This window comes from Apium graveolens, chromosome 4 (assembly GCF_009905375.1).
Source record: "Apium graveolens cultivar Ventura chromosome 4, ASM990537v1, whole genome shotgun sequence".
NCBI classification, from domain to species: domain Eukaryota; kingdom Viridiplantae; phylum Streptophyta; class Magnoliopsida; order Apiales; family Apiaceae; genus Apium; species Apium graveolens.
In genome coordinates, this window is record NC_133650.1 from 236,960,224 (window position 1) to 236,980,300 (window position 20,077).

Genomic DNA, 20,077 nt, shown 5'->3' on the forward strand with positions numbered 1-20,077 from the left:
TATCCTCTTCGAATTCCACGGGAGGAGAATTTATGATTATGACTCCTGAGTCAGAGTCTGTCGCTTAAATGCGGTTTACCTTGGTTCACGTGGTTTGCAGGCTATTGCGTGAGCCCGTAGGGTTTACCCAGTACGCACCCGAAGGATAGCGGTTTCGGGTTATCTACGATAAAAAAAAATACAAATGTGCTAAATTTTACATAATTACTTATATTATATCTGGGACTAAATTGGCACTTTAAACAGAAAAACACTGTTCTAATCCCATACTCCTCAGTCCTCGAGCTTTAGGTCCATTTTAACTGAAAACTATGTACTGGGTAAGGAAAAATATTAATCCTCACAGATTTGCATGCACGAATTAATGTCCATCAAATAGTGAAATTCACATATTTACTCATTTTTTGAATAAATTAATGTGTACGTTTTATGGACTTAACCTATAAAATTGTTATAAGTTGAAGTTAATTTTTGTTAACTGAGCTTACATAAAATCTTATTATTTTGAATTATACTGGATTTGACATGCATTTAAATAATTTTGAAAACGAATTAGATCAATTTTTGAATTATTATCGAATTTAATTATTAAATCAGCTTTAATTTGAATTAAATAATATTAAATTTGAATAAATCTCGAACTATATAATTTAAAAAAAATAAAGTTGCATTTAGTTAAAATCTAAAATTAACAAAATCTTATTAAAAAATCTAAATTTATCAACGATATATAATTACTTAAAAGAATACTATTTGTGTGATCATTAAATCATAGAGTTTAATTTAAATATATAATATTTAATTTATATTATTATATAAGATAGCTAATATTATGTCATTATTTATTTGGTGAATAGTAATAAATAAAATGATTGAGCTTTGTGACTATAAAAATTAAGAAAAAAATTAATTTGAGGTAAACGGTAACTAACACTATTGGTACAATTGATGAATTGGTGCCCGTGTGTATGCTCTAAAAAAAAGAAACTTATAATTCAATTCAAGGGGAGTAGTTCTGGAACAACATTAAACAAAAACAAACCAACATTTTAATTGAAACAAATATTTACTAGTTACTACTAGCAAGTAGCAACTCAACTGTATTAATTCACAGTCACACTATTAACAGAAGTATACAGAAGTATACATGGCTTTTTCTCTATTTCCATGAGTGTAGTTGTCTTCGCTTAATATATGATAACCAAGGCCTCCAATTATCTGAAAAAAAAGATATAATAAGCAAATGAAACATTAGGTTCAGGTGCGTACAGAAAGTGTTTACGGTTTTTACCCACTTGCAACTTGAAAGTAAAGCAAAGATTATTGAAAAAAATGCAATTGAAAAAAAATGCAGGACTTTTAGCAGTCATGTATCACTTGTCAGCCTAATCGGTAAAACTGAATGACACAAGCATTGTCAAGGGATTTCACTAGATAAATCATTCAGATGGACTAATTTCATGGAAGTAGGATACCCTTTCCCCAAATAGAAAATTGAAAAAAAAACAGGTAGAAACAAAAATATTACTGTACTATTAACAGCTTCAAGCGCCTAACAAAGTGAAGATTACTCTGTAAATAGACAAGGCACTAGAGAAGAAACTGAGAAAGTGGAAAGATATTCTTTACCTATTTGTCAACTCCAATGCAAGACATCTAGCGTGATTTAATAGTTGAAAGCTCTTTTCAAGATCATCTACTGAGGTAGCTAATTTTATATTCAAAAAGATCTCTTTGTAGGCTGTACGAAGTTCTTTTAGGTCCTCGGTTTCTTCTGCACAGGTATCACCATTAATTTTCATGAATTTCTTTGGTGCATGCTCTGCTTTGCTATCTGATGTAAACGGTTCTTTTGAGTGATTGCATGCCAGCCTGCTTTTTCTTCTGTTGCTTACTGCCGCTTCAAGCTTTGCAGCCATGATAACAGCTTGACTAATACAGGAAGGAGGCAGCTGCAGTTGAAGATATAGTTCATACCAAATTACAAGATAAAAACTGAAGGCAAGCAAGAACAAACTCAATGGTCAATTTTGTTAATATTTTTCACTAGATTCAACATCAGAGGAAGTGCAAACTAAATTTAGTTGATACTTCTCACCAGATAGAACTTTCCATGCCTACCAGTTGTTTTTGTAGCTTTGTACAAACTCCAACTTAAAGACAAATTTTCAATGTCAAAATTTGGTTCCATTTATAGGGACCAGAAGAGACAACCAACCTGAGCAAGCTGAGCAACTTTAAACCCGAAACTACTTTTTGAAACACCAGGAACAAGCTTATAAAGGTAAAGGACATCTTCATAGTTCATGTTGTCAACTATCTGATCATTATTTCTTTTTGTAGATGGATCTTTCGTAGACGTAAGATATGAAACATGGTAAGCTCCTACGGATCCAGGAAATTGAGTTTTCAGGTCAATAATTTTAGGGTAATGGGTGACGAATAAAATCATGCATCTTTTTTGCTCAAGTAGATACTGCAATGTAGCATAGGCAATTGCTACCCCGTCATGTGTGCTAGTTCCTCTTCCGAGCTCATCAATAATAACCAATGAGCGGGGTGAACTGTTGTGTAGTATGTTAGAAGCCTCGCTCAGTTCTTCCAAAAATGTGCTCCTTCCTTGCTGGATACTATCAGAAGAACCCATTCTAGTGTAAATGCCATCCAACACATGCAAGTTTGCAGAACAGGCTGGTACAAATGAGCCAACCTGTAGGGATTAGAAAACTTTTAGACTTCAATACAGTTATAGCACGCTTTCATCTTGCAAATATTGGAAACTGAAAGACTACGTAGAGCTATTCTGAATGTAATACTAATAGCAAACAGTGAGTACTTCATCTGACGAGTATTTAGGAAACAAAAAGTTAGGAAGCCCAGAGAAACAGTGAAGTTTCCTGCCATGATTTCCATGTAATATCATAATTCTGCCTTTCCGAGGAAGGATCAGTTGACAAATTATTCTGCGTCTATAACTAACATATAGATTGAACATGAACATTTCATAATCTGGACCATTTGAACTGATACCATCGATCTGCTTTTGTATGTAGCTATTTTTTCCTTGATTGCAAAAGAGATCATGACAAGGGTATGCTTTATTTTAAAGTTCAAACTTTAATGTTAAAGAAACTTAAGTATCTTTGCAGGAATGAGTAAAAACACCAAGCAATCAATATTTATGAAAAGTTATCTTCACATCAATATATAGTAATCCACGTGGATAATTTACCAACTACGCCATTGTGTTAAGCCTGACCATGGTTACTTCTAATAATAATCAAGGTCAAGAATGTCTTCACTCTCCACTCATTCTCTCTCTACCCAATTTCTTAATTACCCCTCCACTCATTCTCTCTCTTCTCCATTTCTCTCTAATTCTCCACCTATTCTCTCTCGTCCTCATTTCTTATTTACCCCTCCTCTAATATTCTATTTCTCAATTTCTTTAATTATCCATTAGGCTATTAATTTTTATTTAACTCTTTTGATCACTTTTCACTAATTTTGAACTTTTCTCGTTTCTTTTTTCTTTTTCAAAATTGTAAACTAATAAAGGTATTATTATTTAATAAAAAGTCCATTTTTCTCAATTATCAACCATATTCCTTGCTTAAACTTAAGTAAATCACAATTATAATAGAGGATAGTTATTGTTTTACGAACCATACCTACATGTATCTCAAAGGAAAATGAAATGCCAGGTACTCCGAGTTGGTACCCAAAAAAATTTCAAATGCTTGTGTAACCTACATAAATGATAACATTCCTTATAATTAGATGAGACCCACGTGCATACATATGCGTCCAAGAATTGACACATGCCAAATGTGCCATGTTATTTGTAAAAAATATCGGGAACCAATTCAGGGGTACCTAGCACCATGTTATTTGTAAAAAATATCGGGAACCAATTCAGGGGTACCTAGCAGGCTAGCACTATTAATTACAAAATTTTTATTCACTTTTTTATTATATATATATATACATAATTTATCGACTAATATAATCATTTTTGATATTTCACAAAAAAGTCACTTTTCATATTTGGATAATTAGCCGCCAAAGATATTGGTTTTCTTTCGGAACCTTTTAAGTGGATCCAATACCAAGACGTGTTTCTAAAACGAACAAGATACGGGTAAATGTTTCGTCCGGTAAATGGTATAGCTCAATACATATAGATATAGATCGATCTTTAACGAAAACTTAGATTTTTAAATTTGTTTTTATACGGGTAAATAATATTTTTATCTTTCAACTCACGTCTAACTTGCAAACGGTTCATCGTTCATCGAACTCAAAAAACTTTTAAAGCATAATTCAACCAATTAAACCTTGCAATTCAGAGTCACTGAACTTTAGAATTTTCATGTCAATCTTTAATTTTTTATTTGTAAAATACGATTTTCAATTTTTTCTTTTTGCAAAAAAGATGATTATACACTCAAGTGTAACCTCTATTTTAACCGAAAATAATTTAAGTTATATTCAGCAAACATAAATAAAGTTGCATATTTGATTGTTTTGGTTGTAAACCATATTTTCAGAAATATTTTTCAGAAGAGTAGAATCACAAAAAATTTAAAATATAGTAATTTTTTGATAATTTCCCTACAATTTGTTATGCTTAATTATATGTACATATATGTAATAGCGGGATATAAATATTTATTTAACAATATTCTAAAAATATTTTATACATTAAAAATAAATATATTATATAAATATTTAAACAAAAAATATTTAATATCAACAAATTTATACTAAAGTATGTGTAATACGGGCATAATGCTTGTTCAGCTTAAAAGTTGATACTGAAAAAGAAATATTCCAACTACATACTAAGGGCATGTTTGGGCACAACTTATAAGTCATAAGTAAGTCAGCTTATGATTAATAAGCCCGCAACAACTTATTTACGAGTGTTTGTCGACCCATCTTATAAGTTGGATTTATAACTTATAAGCGGATAAGTTGAATGTTAGTATCGACCTACTTTTTCTTAACTTATTTTAATTTTTCACTTTTTTATTAACTTAAGTTTTAAAATATATGTTTCTAAATGTTAATCTAATCTAAAATTCACGAATTAATATAATTATATTTATAAATTATTTATTTTTATTTTTAAGTAAAAAAATTCTGACTTACAAAGTGAAATTATCCAAACACTTATATAACTTATAAGTATTTATCTACTTATCACTTGTAAGTCACTTATTCATTTTACGTCATAAGTTACTTATTTTAAGATTTCCCAAACGGGCACTAACTGGCACTAACTGTATGAATATAGAACAAGCTTCGGCTATTCTCCATCAAATGTTACACAGATGAAATGAAAAACCACTTTTACATAGAAGCCATATAAAACGACATACTAATTTTCTTTTAGAAAACCGAAATAGCATGAACTCTTGCTTTATCTCATCTTCGTTCACTCAATTGTGCTTGGACCTGGAAAAATAAATCATTTTGCCTTGAATTGCTTAAATATTTTGTATCAAGGGACCTAATAAATTCCTTAATTTATCTTTTCTTTAGAAAATGGCTAGTTTTCCCCTTTCCAAATTCTCTGTTCAAAGTCGACAGATATACCAATAGTCAATTAGTAACAAGTACAGGGATCTTGAAACCACCTTGACAACATACTAATAATCCATAGTCACAAATGAGCAAGGTCAGCAAAATTAAACTAATTTCTATGTGCAAAGATATCTATTTAAAAAGTAGATATGAACATCTGAAAGAATTTTTACCTGAGCCATAATGGAAATAAGAGCGACTTGGCGAATATAACAACTCTTCCCACCCATATTCGGCCCTGTAATGATCTGACAGTACTCATTGTCAGAATGCAAGTTTGTATCGTTCGGGACAAAACTATCTTGTAGTATAGACTCGAGAACCTGGTCAATTACAAAAGGTAAATGTAAATCATATAATAATTTGATAACAGAAGAAAATACTAATTCAAGATATGTGATGGATGATATAAAAGAGAACGCGGAATATACAGGAGGGTCAGATTGCAATTTTACATACTGGGTGACGACCAGAACGGATAGATATCTGAACAGGATCATCGTCATCCACGAAAACTGGACGAACATAACCCTGAAACCAAGAACATAAACAATTATTAACAATATATAGTGCAAGAAGCTGTATAGGTTCAATAGGCCTGAACCCTGTAAGACAACCTTATTTCTTGAAAGAATGGCAAGTGAATGTAAACAATCCAAAGAAGCTAATGCTTCAACAGCAGCTTGGAAATCAGAGTAGTGTCTACCAAATTCTTTGAGAAAACTATCCCAAGCAGCTCGGCAGATGTGAATGAGTTCTTCCGTAACCAGTGACAAGTGGTCCAGAGAAGTCAATACTTCAGGGGGATGATAACGTATAGTTTTCTTGGTACTATTTACCTTCACCCAGTTGGAAGGCACTTTCACATCTTCAGGCAGCTGTAATGAAGCTAAACTTGATTAAATAAGAAAAGCTTGTGCTTCTAGAGAAATAAAGCCCCATACATCAAGCAAAGCCTGTAATATGATGCATGGGCAGCTTATTACTAACCAAAAGAATATCACAACAGTTTAATAGGAGAATGTTAAGAATATAATAATATAGCACTGACGTCCAGTAAGTTGCCATTAATGCAATGTATTCAACTGCCAGCCGCATAGGCATCAATTTAAGATAATGTAAAGTAAAAGTTAAAAATATGAACTGAGGGATAATTCTTAAACTAAACTGAGGTATTTGAGCTTACAATTTGTAAAGAGTAATAATATTTACTGCAGTACCTCGATCAAGTGTGTTGTCCCCGAAACACTTGTGAATTCTAGATTGCGTTTACCAAGCTGTTTACGATAGGAATTTATCAATAAGTCTAATTTTTCTTTTGTACACTGAACTTTTCTTCTTGCTTCACCAACCTGGTAGATAATGTTTTTAAGGTCAGGATAAACACCAAAGATTAAAAAAAGAAATATGTACAAAGAGTTATATTATTCTGAAGATAACCTCTGAGAATTGTTCATCAGTACTAATGAATAAATTTTGAAGATCTTGTTTTTCAGCAGCATTCTTGTTCAAGGACGACAAAAGTTTTGCAGCAATACCAATGACACTGGATGATGAAGCTGTCAAAACCAATTTTCTTAGCAACACAGAGTGCACAATGTGTTTCCCTAAAATTGTCTTATGCCCTTCTTCCTCAACATGAAGCTCCTGAAGCTGCTTCCCGGTAACTAAGATGGCTTGAATAATAGCAACAAACTGTACCATCCAATAGAATGCAAAAAACTGTCAGGAGTTTCTATCAAAAGTATGTATATCAATGAGCATAAATAGATGACGTCTACCTAATCCAAACATCTCGTCATTTATCCCATGTCTTTACAGGTTGGTGTGTGAATGATACATTAGAATCCAGAAAAGGACACATTATAGTAACATATGCAAACTTCTAATTAAACATATAGAAAAGCAGTTAAGAATAAGGTAGAACCTCTGATGTTGTAGCTGTTCGATGAAATATTCTTGTAATGCCACGCTGAATATCAGGTGACCTTCCTAAGAAAGTCAAAACTGAAGAAAGAACGTGATGTAATTTGGGTCTCACAATAGTAACATCAGAGTCCCCCTCAGCAATGTTAGTATCTTGAGAAGCTTTGTACGAACCCATGGATTCGGCAATCTCAGAAACAGCATCAAGGCGGGAAAGAATCATGTTTTTGTGGCATAAGGGGTGAGTCACCTGCACCAGGAAACAGAAATTAGTGCATGAAAACATAAATTCTGATAAGAATCACTAAAACAATGAAATTAGATCGAGGCATCCCATACCCAGTGCCTTAAAATCCTCGATCCAGATATGGTTAGTGTGTTGTTCATACATTGCAGCAATGAGCCCGACTCGGACCCGTCAAAATTATTCCTTAAAATCTGAAGTGGAATTGTTACACTCATCATAAAAATTATGCATTTTCAACAAAACAATCAACAAAATCTGTTAAATTAATTGAGAATGAAGGTCCACTATCTTATATTGACAATTGTACAACTTCCTCCTGTAAAGGGCAAGATATTGATTACTAAAGATATGAAGCTTCATCAGATTCACATGGTAAGCAATAATACTGCACATTTTACCCTAAACGGATATGCCTAAAACATTAAATTTAGAAGCTCTGCAGATATTTCTATATAGAGAATGGGGTTTCGGAAATTTAGCTAATATGATCTACCATAGCAGTTGGTCAAATAAGCCATCACAAGTCAAGACCACAGAAGTTAGGCAATATAAATGATGCTGAAACACTACCATTTGACTTGATTATCAAAATACCTCTAATTGTTGCATAGCATTGGCAGACAGGGTCATCTCCATACTACCGGATAAGGGTCGAAATGAAGCTCTGGAGCACAAGATTTTCTCAAAACCAAATTGCTTCAGGTGACGAATGGTCAAGGCTAATGCTTTGACAACCATATCAGGCATATCTACAATTCCCTTTAAATACAATAAAAAAAAAATTAAGGTGTGATTTAACAATAGTAGTACTATTACTAATTATTAAAAAAAAACTGCCATCATCTCCTGTTGGTAAAACTGGGAAAGTGCTATGAGCAGTGGTGAAGTGAAATACACTGAAGCATACATATGCACAATGAACTTATCTAAACAACCCACATCATCGTATATAGAAATTACATCTTCATTTGTTCATCATTGTACATACAAACAGTCGGATTGATATATTTGCATGCATCTAAATCTATAGAATTTCATATGCAAACAGGATCTTATGGGAGAAAGGGCACGCAAAAGAGTTACATGGATATGGGAAGACACTAGAAGTTTAATAGCAAAGATACTAAAACATCATAGTTCCGGCCCAGGTAAAAAAATTTAAATTGGCACACAAATATACAGACACAAGCACATGTACGTATTGTGTTTGCACAAGATGCAGTGCATAATGCAAAGAAACTTTTGAGGAGGTATAAAGCAGTTTTTTAAATTCCTGGATCACAAGAAGGTAAAAGTCAATCATGTTGTAATTTTATTAAGATTGCAAGCTTAAACTAGTAACACTTCGTAGCATAGCGCATTGTATAACCAATATACACCATACCTCAGTTGTCATGCAGTCAGCCCCCTCTGTTTTTTTCTCTGTTTCTTCCTCATGAAAGTTGCGTATTAGTTGACTCTCACTCTTCTCATCCCACAAGGACATTACTTCAGCAAGTGCACTATCTTGATTGAAGGAATATTGTGGCATATGCTCCACGCGGACATTTGAGGTTGGTCCGGCATATGCTAATAGTAACTATAAATAAAGTGTCACATAAAGTAAGCTATGTGAACTGAAGCAATTAAACTTTAAGAGCACATTGTAGCTACCAGAAGTCAATATAGTAACAACTTATACTTAGTTGAAAACATTAAGTTATTAATGATGGACCAGTTAAAAGATACCATTGTCATAGTATAATATCAAATGATAGAGGTTTATATTTCCGTAACAAAGCAGAAATGTAAAACTAATTTGTTTATACCTCTGAAAGATATAAATATTACATACTGTCGATAAAAAAGAGTACTTCGTTTAGCAAAAAAAAGAGTATTTTTACCATTTACACTTATATAACCAAAGATTACTCAGATATGAAATATGTGAATATCTATCTCCTTTACAGAAAATAAATGACTAAAGCAAATGGTTTTGATGAGCCTCGGCGCATTGTTTAGGTAGTAACATCTTGGCCAGTTTACACATCTCATCAAAGCTTAAAGATAGGGCTTTGCTTTTTTGCAGTCAAAAACACCTTTAACATTATGAATGATCTACTGTTCACATCAAAGTTTTCCACAATCGAAGTGTTTCCTAATAATGCATTTTAATGTTGCTTATGCTCACTGTTACCTGTAAGCCAATTTTTTACACTTCCCTTCAACGGATAAAGTTGCTTATGGCATATAGTAATAACATGCTTTAAATCCTTTTGTTTAATGATTCATCCAAAATGTTAGTTATATAGACATTGTTAATTAAAACAAATGAGGGTGTGTTTAATACAACCAATTCCATTCCAAAGGTGCTACACCCAAACAATTTTAAACAAAAAAAATATAAAGTCATGAATCTCCATATTCAATATTCCATGTACAATCAAAAAAGGCACATACTTACTAAACATACAAGATCATGTAACCTATAGTCACCTTCTCAGTTTGTTTCGAAAGGGGCTCTCCAAGAAGCAGCTCAGCAGGTGACAATCTTAAAAGCAAAGCTTCAAGTGCAGACCTCATAAAATTATCATTAAGCTCCCCATAAATAACATCCCCGGTAGAAATCTCAACCGCTATAATTCCAATCCTCGAATCACATCCACTCTCTATCCCACCATCCACATTCTCAACAACACAAAGCAAATAATTACTACACGAACCGAACCCTTCTTCCCCACCACCCACATCCTCAGCCGCCTCCAACGTAGCCTTAGTATACAATGCCGATAAGCTCCTACAAAACGGCCCTAAACGATTCGACCCATGAGCCTTAATTGCGGCAGTTTCCGTCTGCTTAACAACACCAACCTTATATCCAGCAGCTACAAGCCTCCTAACATAAAAATTCAACCTAAAAGTAGGCACACTAGCAGTCAAAAAATTATGATCCATATGAGCATAAATCCCTAAAACCCTAGCAGCATTCTCAGCATCTTGTCCGAAAAATCGAAACTTGTAACCAACTTCAATCATTAAAAGAACATCAGGGTACTTATCTTTAAGCTCAACCACTTGTAGCTCCAATGGGGTGTACTTAACAGAAGGGGAAGAACTTGTAGAAGGTTGAAGAAGCTCGGGAGAAGGTTGTAGAAGCTTGTCTAGGAATCTCTGGTGAAGAGATGGAATGGGGTTGTGGGTATGAGGAGAGAGTTTAGGCGTTTTAGAGGGTTTAGTGGGAGAAATGAAACGAGAGTTAAGGGCGCGTTTGGATGGAGAGAAATTAATGGTAGTGGAGATTTTAGGAGGTGGGGTTGGAGTAGGGTTTGAAGGGGTTTTGGGGGTGGGTGCAAAGAAGCGAGAAATCACTTGTTGTTTCTGTTTACCCATGATTTATTAGTCTATTATTGATTGATTGATGAAGAAGAGGAGGCTTGTATAATCAACTGGGTATTATACACAAACAAAGCAAGTCCAGGAGACGATGGTTTTGGCGCGCTAAATATGACAGTCAGTTGATTGAATGGAGTTGAAGTTGAATCCAGATTTGTAGGGTGAAAATAAGTTGAAGTTTCCAACAGATGAAATAATTTCTAAAATGATTGTAATCTGAATTATGTATGATAAAGCAAGTATAAATAGAGCGAGTATAAATTTAAGGTAGGTACTACTCCAAGCCTCTGAGGTCTGAGCCCATATTCATAAACGAATTTGAGTTTGGTTATTTTTAATCGAGTTAGAATCACTCATTTAGATTAAAATAAGTTTAGTACCCGTTTGAGAAATCTTAATTAGGGCCGTAATTCGAGTCGAGTCGGGCCGAATGCGAGTTTTTTACAGTCGAGTTCGAGCTTTTTTTATTGAGTCGAGTCGAGTATGAAAATAATCGAGGCTGAATTGTGTTTTCGAGCTCAGCTCGGGTAATACACGAGCCGAGTTCGAGCAGTTCGCGAGTTTTCGAACTTAACGAGTTTTTAACGAGTTTTCGAGTTTAACGAGTTTTTAACGAGTTTTCGAGTTTATCGAGTTTTTCACATATTTTCGAGTTATCGAGTCCTTATCGAGTTTATCGAGCCTACGAGTTTATCGAGTTTTTAACATGTTTTTGAGTTATTGGATTCTTATCGAGTTATTCGAGTTTTATTTTTACCTTCGTAAAAATATTTCTTTTTTGAAATTTTGACTTATAATTTAAAAACATTAGTTTCACTATTAATAACAATAAATAAATGTTTAAAATAACATACACGTGTTCTGAGGTAAATCTAACAACATATTCAAATACATGTATAAACTAGAAAACAAATAACAACACATTTGTTAGTATAATTTTTCAAATCATCTATTTTATTAATTTTGTTTAACTCTATCTTCATATTTCTTAAAAATGTACTTATTTTTCTATATTGTATATTGTATATCTTATATATATGATAAATAAAGTAAAATGATAATTTTATTATAGTCGAGACTCGGGGGAGAAAAGTAATTTTTATCTTTCTTAAAACAAAAGTACGCAATAGACATTAAATCATTAATAAATAACAATTATAAAAATAATAATTTTAATTAATAGCAATACATCATAATAAAACTTTTTTGATGTAATTTATATCATAGTTGTATAATATACCTATTAACTTATCACTAAATTGTAAATTTAGATCTAATTAGTTGACATCTCAATTAGAATTTAGACAACTATCAAAAGTATGAATCGAATTTATAATAAAATATCAATATAGTAGTAATACATTATTACTATAAAGGACCGTTAAATTTTGAAATAAAGGATAACTTTTGAATCTAAAATAAAGGAATATTCTATAGATTCATGATTTAAACAAAAAAATAGAAACCCTATATTGAATAGATTATTTGATGTAAAATTCGTAACTGTCCTTTTTATTTTATAATAAAATCAAACGAAATTCGATAATAATTTTACTTGCTTCAACTCTAACTTGATTCTTTTTTGTTTTACTTTTTCAAAATAATAAATTCTTATTTTTCTATAAAATATTAATAATTGAAGCAATACAAATCTAATTCAGTTCAAAACAAAATTAGTTTTGAAACAAAATAAATGTTATATGAAAAATTGATAGACTAAAAATGTGACCAAAAATTTTTACTTAAAAAAAATTAGTATGACAAGAAATCTGAGTCAACAAGTATTTATAAATGATACGCTAGAATGAAATCAAAATATTTTTTTGATAATCATATTAGCCCTATTTTGTGTACAATAGCAATAAAGAAGGCTTTATAATGTCGGTAGCAAAAATATTTTATAATTTATATGTATAATGGAATAACACAATTACATATATATTGAGAAAAAATAAATAATATTTAAATTAAATAATCTTTATTTATGTGGCGTATATTAATAATATAAGTAAAATAAAATATCATTAATCATGTAAATAACAAATAAAAATAGCATCAAGTTATATTAATGGAAAAAAATAAAAATATAAAAAAACATAAGTAATATTAATAACATAAGTAATAACATATATAAAACATAAAAAAATTAATAAAATATAAAAAAAATAACAGAGTTCGAGTCGAGTCGAGGTCGAGCTCGAGTTTATCGAGTCGAGCTCGAGTCGAGTTCAAAAAAACTCGGCTCGGCTCGAGTTTTTAATCGAGCCTAAAATCTTGTTCGAGCTCGATAACGAGTTCGAGTCGAGTCGAGCCGAGTTAATTGAGTCGAGTTCGAGTCGAGCTAAAAAAAGCTCGGCTCGAAATACAGGCCTAATCTTAATAAGTGATAAGTAAATGAACACTTATAAGTTATATAAGTGTTTGGATAATTTTACTTATAAGTCAGAATTTTTTTTAACTTAAATGAACTAAAATAATTAATTTTTAAATATAATTATCTCAATTCATAACTTTTAAATTAAATTAATATTTAAAACATCTATTTAAAAATTAAAGTTAATAAAAAGGGAAAAATTTAAAATAAGTTGAGAAAAAGTACGTTCTTACCAACATCTCACTTTAGGGTGAGCAAAAAATCGCACAAATCGCAAAAACCGCCCGCACCGCACCAATTCGCACTGCAAAACGTGATTTTTAATTTCCGTGGTGCGGTTGTGGTTTGAAATTTGGACAAACCGCGCGGTGTGGTGCGGGTTGCGGCTTTAATTTTTCGAAATGCGGTTCAAACCGCACCGCAATATTAATTATATATATATATAGGATAATGGTCAAATAAAAACCAACCTTAAAATAAAAACTAGAAACCCATCCTAGCCATTCATTACTTTCTTCTAACTTTAAATCTGGGCCACTCATTTAATTTTAATAAAAAATATAAAAGACAGAGATTCTTTTCACTAAATTTCATAACCGGTTTTTAGTCTCTCTCTCTTCGTCTCTCTCTCTCTTATTATTCCGTTTCTTTCTCCATCTCTCTCCAGTTTTAATCCATTAAACATTGTTCATCTAGTTTCGACAAAGAATTAGTTTCGGAAACTTTGTTGAAAACACAGATTTAGTGATTATTGATTTGTAAAGAGATCATCTGCTTGTCAATTGGTTGTTTGAAGATGATTATAACTGATTTGGATAAAATTAGAGTTAATCAAGGTAAATTATCTTGTTTTATATGTTTTGATATGTTGAAAAGTTTGTTTTTTAATTTATTGAGGCCTTTTGTATCTTTTTGTGATTTTAAGTTGTATAACGAATAATTTGAGCTTAATTTTATAATTATATATGCGATTAATGTTAGTTGTGATTTGTTTATGTGATTATATGCTCATATATCAGTGATTATATATGTTATCTATTAGTGATTGTTTGTGTTTTACATATTTCAGTATTAGTTAATTATGTATTAGTGATTGTTTGTGTCTGATATACAAAGAAATAGACAAGTAGAGATTGATATAATTTTTGAATAGAGAAAAGAATTATAGATATAATTAGTCAGCGAGATAAAAAGAATAACATAATTTTTAGAGATAGAAATAAATTTGTTAGTTTGTTGTAATCGTATTCGTAATATTTTATTTATTATTAAATTGCATTATAGTTATGTATCTGTGATTTTTTATAATTACATTATAATAATTGCATTTATTATACAATTTGTCAGTTATTTATGTTATATATATTTAGTTTTTGTTTTATATATTTTAGATTCGTTTTGCGGAGATTCTTCTAGGATTGGCAGTGATGTTGGTATCAGTGTTGTTACTGATGTTTCTTCAACAGAAAGTGAAAGTAGTTCGAAAAATTATACTATATCTCCTGGTGTAATAGGTATTATATACCTAGTTGTGTTGTTGAGAATGGTGTCCCTTACACTAATCAGGTTTTTGAGAGTGTAGATCAAGGTTATCAGTTTTATAATACTTATGCTCGTTTAGATGGTTTTAGCGTTCGCAAAACAACTGAAAAGCTAGATGATGCCGATACTGTTTTGTTGAAACATTTTGTTTGTAGTTGTGAATGGTTCAATAATCCTAAGGATGATCCAAAACTTTTGAAGAAGAGACGTTCTGTTACTCGTAGATGTGGATGTAAAGCAAAGATGGTTTTGAAGTATATGGTTCCGAATAAATATTTTGTGTACTGCTTTGTTGTGCATCACAATCATCCTTTGACATGTGAAAAAGGTCGTCATTTTTTGCGATCTAGTCGTGAGATGACTACTAGTTTGAGGAATATCTGTTATAATGGTGCAAAGGTGAATATTGGTGTTAGTAAGTCATTTAGTTTTGCCAAGGAAATGTATGGAACTTCAATAGGGATTTGAAATTGTTTATTGGTGATAAGGATGCGCAGATGATGATTGACAAATTCAAACGTATCCAGGATAAATCTAAATCTTTCTATTATGCTTATGATGTTGATTCTGATGGTCGTCTCACAAAGCTATTTTGGGCTGATTCTATTGGTCGTAGGAATTTTGAATTGTATGGTGATGCAATATCATTTGATGCAATATTTGATACAAATAGGTACTTGACATCTATTTACTCTAATTGTATACTGAGTTTTTTTTTTTGTTTTTTCTATTTAGTTTTTAACTCTTTTCTGTTTTTTAATATTTATTTTTCCAGGTATAGTTTGATTTTTGCACCATTTACTGGCGTTGACAAACACGATAGATGTGTAACTTTTGCATCATGTCTTCTTTCACATGAGAGTGTTGCTGATTACAGTTGGGCTTTTGGTCATCTTGTAAAGGCAATGGGAAGGAATCATGTTTTGATTATTATTGATCAATGTCCTGCTATGAAGGTGTCTGTGCGTGATGTATTTTCTAATGTTAACGGTCTTGTTCGTAGTAAGCATCGTTTATGCATGTGGCATATTATGGAGAAATTCCCAGTTAAGGTGTTATAGTGATATTTATAAGTGATTAGGAAAATAATGTTTAGTTATTAATTTGATATTAATTACTGATTAAAATAAATGTTTTAGTGAATATTTATATTCTCTTGTGTTTTTCCATGTATCATTGTTCTTCCTTGTTATTAATAAATGAGACATTTATTAATGATTAAAATAATTGTTTCTTGTGTTTTTTATTATGTTTTATTATTTTTTTTGTTTTTTTAAACAGCTTGGTAATCGATTATACAAGGAGACAAACTTCATGGAGAAAATGAAAACTTATATCTGGTTATCTATTATTGAAACTGAAGAGTTTGAGAGCGGATGTGAGAGAGGTATAAAAGAATTTAATTTACAAAATAATAAGTGGTTGCAAGATATGTATGCTATAAAGGCTTCATGGATTCCTGCATTTTTTAGAAATGAGCCAATGTTTGGGTTGCTAAGAACTACTTCAAGATCTGAGAGTGAAAACTCATTTTTTGGGCAGTTTCATAAACAAGGAGATACGTTATGTGAATTTTGGTTGCGTTTTGAGAGTGCAATGGACAAGCAAATGAATGAGACAGTTAGACTAGATCATGAGTCAAAGTCAAGTCTTTCTACGACATTGTCAAAGTGGTTTATAGAAGTTCATTAGCTTATTTGAGGCAACTTTGATATAAAGATCCTTTCCTTCCTTGATGATTTCATGCCTTGCAGAATTGAGCTGTGATGATAGTATAATAATGTTATACTTGATTCGAAGCCTGTTGGAGCTGATTTTTCTGCCCATTCTGCAATTAAATTTTTTTTAAGACTATAGTGATTAATTGTTAAAATTTTTGTGATTATTTGTGTGTTGTTAGTGAATATTTTGGAAATTTTTGTATACCTGTTCTTCTTTCAACCCTGTTTTCCAGTTCTTTGCATCTCCTTTACAAGTCTCCATGTGCCTGATTAGGAATATGCAACAATCAATTGAATTGTTTAATGTCTGCCATGACATTTTCAAATAATTTGGCTTCAAGCTTTTTATCCGATTTGCTGCCATGACATGTCCCTTTGCTTTCATGTACTTGACAAAGTGTGAATGCTGAAATAAATTAAAAAAATTTAGTTACATGAATTTACTGAATAAATTGAAAAAACTAAGTGTTGATATTTTTATACCAGAGTTTTTGGTTTTTGTCCATAGCAGATTTTTGGATCATTATTCCTTCTTATATTGTCAATTATTTCCCATGCTGGATTTTTGATATTGTAGCAAATCAAATAGAAATGCTCATAAGCAATAATTGGGAAAAACACCTGCAATAATTTTGGTATCAGATTTGTAAATATGGCAATAATACTGTAGCAAATTGAATAGAAATGCTCATACAGTAATTTTGAATTTTACCATGTCCATACTATCAAGCCTTATACTCTTGAATTTTTTAAGCATCCTGTCCATATTCTCAGCAAATATCAAATATGTTGCAGTAACGCTCTTGTCATTATCCAAACCTGGATGCTGTTAAATATGTATGTTTTGAAATTAGAACTGGACATTGATAAATAATTTATAATATTTATGATATTAATGAATAGATTGATTACCACGCAATCAATAGTACAAAATATACGCAATAGAGATTTCTCTGCCTTGTACTTTTCATTATCATTCAGAATAATTGCGTATGTGTCGATTACTGCACTTGCTAAGTTATTGTTGATTTTCAGAGTTTGCATATCTTCCCTTATGCAAAAGAAATCATCCATGCTAAACATCATCTCCCTGTCAATAGTTAATTGGTTATTGTACGGCTTTAATTATATACTGCAGTGTATAATTGAATACAACAAATATGGAGTACTTACATTAAATCTCTTTTTTGTAGTGTAAATCTCCATAATCCACTCTCCTGACTTATAAAATTTGATTCAATATTTACCATTCTCTCAACATATGGTGATTTGCCAAATCTACCCAACTTTTGGAGACGTGTGCTTCTCACTCTGATTGTTGGCTTAGGAGTAATGTAATCAGTACTCTCTTCTTCATATATATCTTCATCAATTCCAAGATAAAAAGATGGAATTCCATCATCGTCTTCCTCTGGACCAAAGTTGGAAAGATTTCCTTGTGTAGCTCTCACATATTCAACAAGATCAACATCTGTCAATTCTTCATCAAATTCTTCATCACCCAATTCAACATCTATTTCGTCTGTTTGTTGTTGCCTTTTCTGATTTGATTGCTTATTTTTCTTTGCAGAAGTATCGTCTTGGATCTTTGGAATAAATACTTCATTGATCAAATCTTTAATCATCAATAAGTTCTGATTTTTTGGATCTTTTTCTAATGCACACTTCAGATCCGTATCAAACAGAATCTTTGATTCAATTAAATCATTTGCTCTCTCTCACAATTTTTCAATTTCATCCTGTATATGTAATATATTTTGGGAGACATTATATAAGATAGAATACAAGTTGTAATTAGTGATTAATAAGTAAAAACTGGTGATTAAACTATCAAGTATTAGTGATTTTATAGTAGTAAAATAGTGATTTTATAGTAGTAAATTAGTGATTAAAGTTCAAGAATTAATGTTTATACCTTTTCCTCATGTGTTTTTCCTGAATCACTCTGCGTAATTTCCATTTCTTTTTCAGCATCTTTGTCACCCTGTGTTTTTTTTAATTGTTAGTAGTGGTTTTTTATATAATACAGTATTAAGATCAATGATTTTTTAAATTACCCGATTTTGACCTTTCACAATATCATCTTTCTTTCATCCATCCTGACTCTTTTCCCAGCCATCATTACCAGCTCCAAATCCTGTATATTCATTGTTATCCAAGTTCTTTTGCTTGGAATTTAAAATATAAAGAATTAATCAGTTTAACAAAGTATTGAAAAAAAGAATGCACAGATGTTTAATGGTTTTAAATTTTACCTTTTTGGATATATTTTCCTTCTGTGATTGTTGTTCCAAATATTCCCTTAATGGTGGCAAAACAACACCAACACCAAAAACTCCGTTGAACACTTCAAGTGCCTGTCTTTGTTTCAACAGTTTTTCATGCCAACCTTTGTAAGACGGAAAGTGCCTCTCAACAAAGTTGATTCCTCTGTGGGGTACTCGGTCTACATAGAATAACTACATAACAACAGATTTATAAATATATTTATTTCTAAAAAAATAACAATTTACATAATACAAATAAATACAATTTTTACCATCAAAAAGACCATTGATCCCCTGAAGAAAATAGAATTGTTTTTGTTCCAACTATCAGTTGCTTTGACAAGGTAGGGAATTAGGTACTCTGCCCAATTAAACTTACACAAATCATCAAGATTGTTATCCAACTTAAGAAGTTGTTTGTCAATGTATGCATGTGTTGGTGTTCCAAACATGACATTTGACAAAACTATAACAGAATTCTGTTGAACGGTGTCAGCAGGAAATTGTTCTAACCACTGTTCAGTCCTCTTCTGGTACTTGTCTCCTGATGCCAGCATGATAAAGTTTCCTCCATAGGGGATTCCCAACACATCAAAAACATCTTCCTCAGTGATTTCTATGTTTGAATGTTTCAGCCTCAAAGAAACATGGTTATGGTCAAAAATTTAAAAGATGTTATATGCAAGCTTTGATGGAAATAACTCCAAATAGAAATCAACTAGATGCTCGAATCTAGAATTTCTAACCCATTCCTTTTGTTCTTCTGAGAGGTAGTATACCATTTGGATGAAAAGTCTTGGAGAATTCCTGATTTTTAAATCTCCTTTTTGTTTATTGATATGCACAACACCTTCAATCTGATTGATATTTTTTAAAATAAAAAAATGTTAGAGACTATAAAAGGAAACATAAGAATTTACCTTTATTATCCATATGATTCACCCCAGTGTCCAGTTTTGCAGCTTTCTTCTTCGAAATTCTCAAATTTGCCCTTTTTCTCTTTATCTCTTTATCTTCACTTTCAATGTTGTCCTGTTTA

General features: G+C 31.6%; 2 protein-coding genes across 2 annotated transcripts; one reads left to right on the forward strand and one right to left on the reverse strand.

The window, feature by feature from the left end:
- Nucleotides 1–1,026: 1,026 nt before the first annotated feature.
- Nucleotides 1,027–11,332, reverse strand: LOC141720704 (DNA mismatch repair protein MSH3). Its single transcript, XM_074523279.1, has 13 exons — nucleotides 10,238–11,332; nucleotides 9,147–9,341; nucleotides 8,357–8,521; nucleotides 7,855–7,953; nucleotides 7,517–7,765; nucleotides 7,030–7,284; nucleotides 6,810–6,941; nucleotides 6,207–6,467; nucleotides 6,049–6,120; nucleotides 5,763–5,912; nucleotides 2,219–2,710; nucleotides 1,630–1,952; nucleotides 1,027–1,218 (listed from the first exon to the last, which is right to left on the reverse strand). The coding sequence occupies exons 1-13, from the start codon at nucleotides 11,129–11,131 to the stop codon at nucleotides 1,215–1,217; spliced, it is 3,291 nt and encodes a 1,096-aa protein (XP_074379380.1). The 5' UTR covers nucleotides 11,132–11,332; the 3' UTR covers nucleotides 1,027–1,214.
- A 2,972-nt stretch (nucleotides 11,333–14,304) lies between these two features.
- On the forward strand, nucleotides 14,305–16,742 carry LOC141719431 (protein FAR1-RELATED SEQUENCE 5-like). Its single transcript, XM_074521808.1, has 6 exons — nucleotides 14,305–14,344; nucleotides 14,900–15,015; nucleotides 15,075–15,449; nucleotides 15,578–15,723; nucleotides 15,826–16,102; nucleotides 16,332–16,742. The coding sequence occupies exons 1-6, from the start codon at nucleotides 14,305–14,307 to the stop codon at nucleotides 16,740–16,742; spliced, it is 1,365 nt and encodes a 454-aa protein (XP_074377909.1).
- Nucleotides 16,743–20,077: the final 3,335 nt, after the last annotated feature.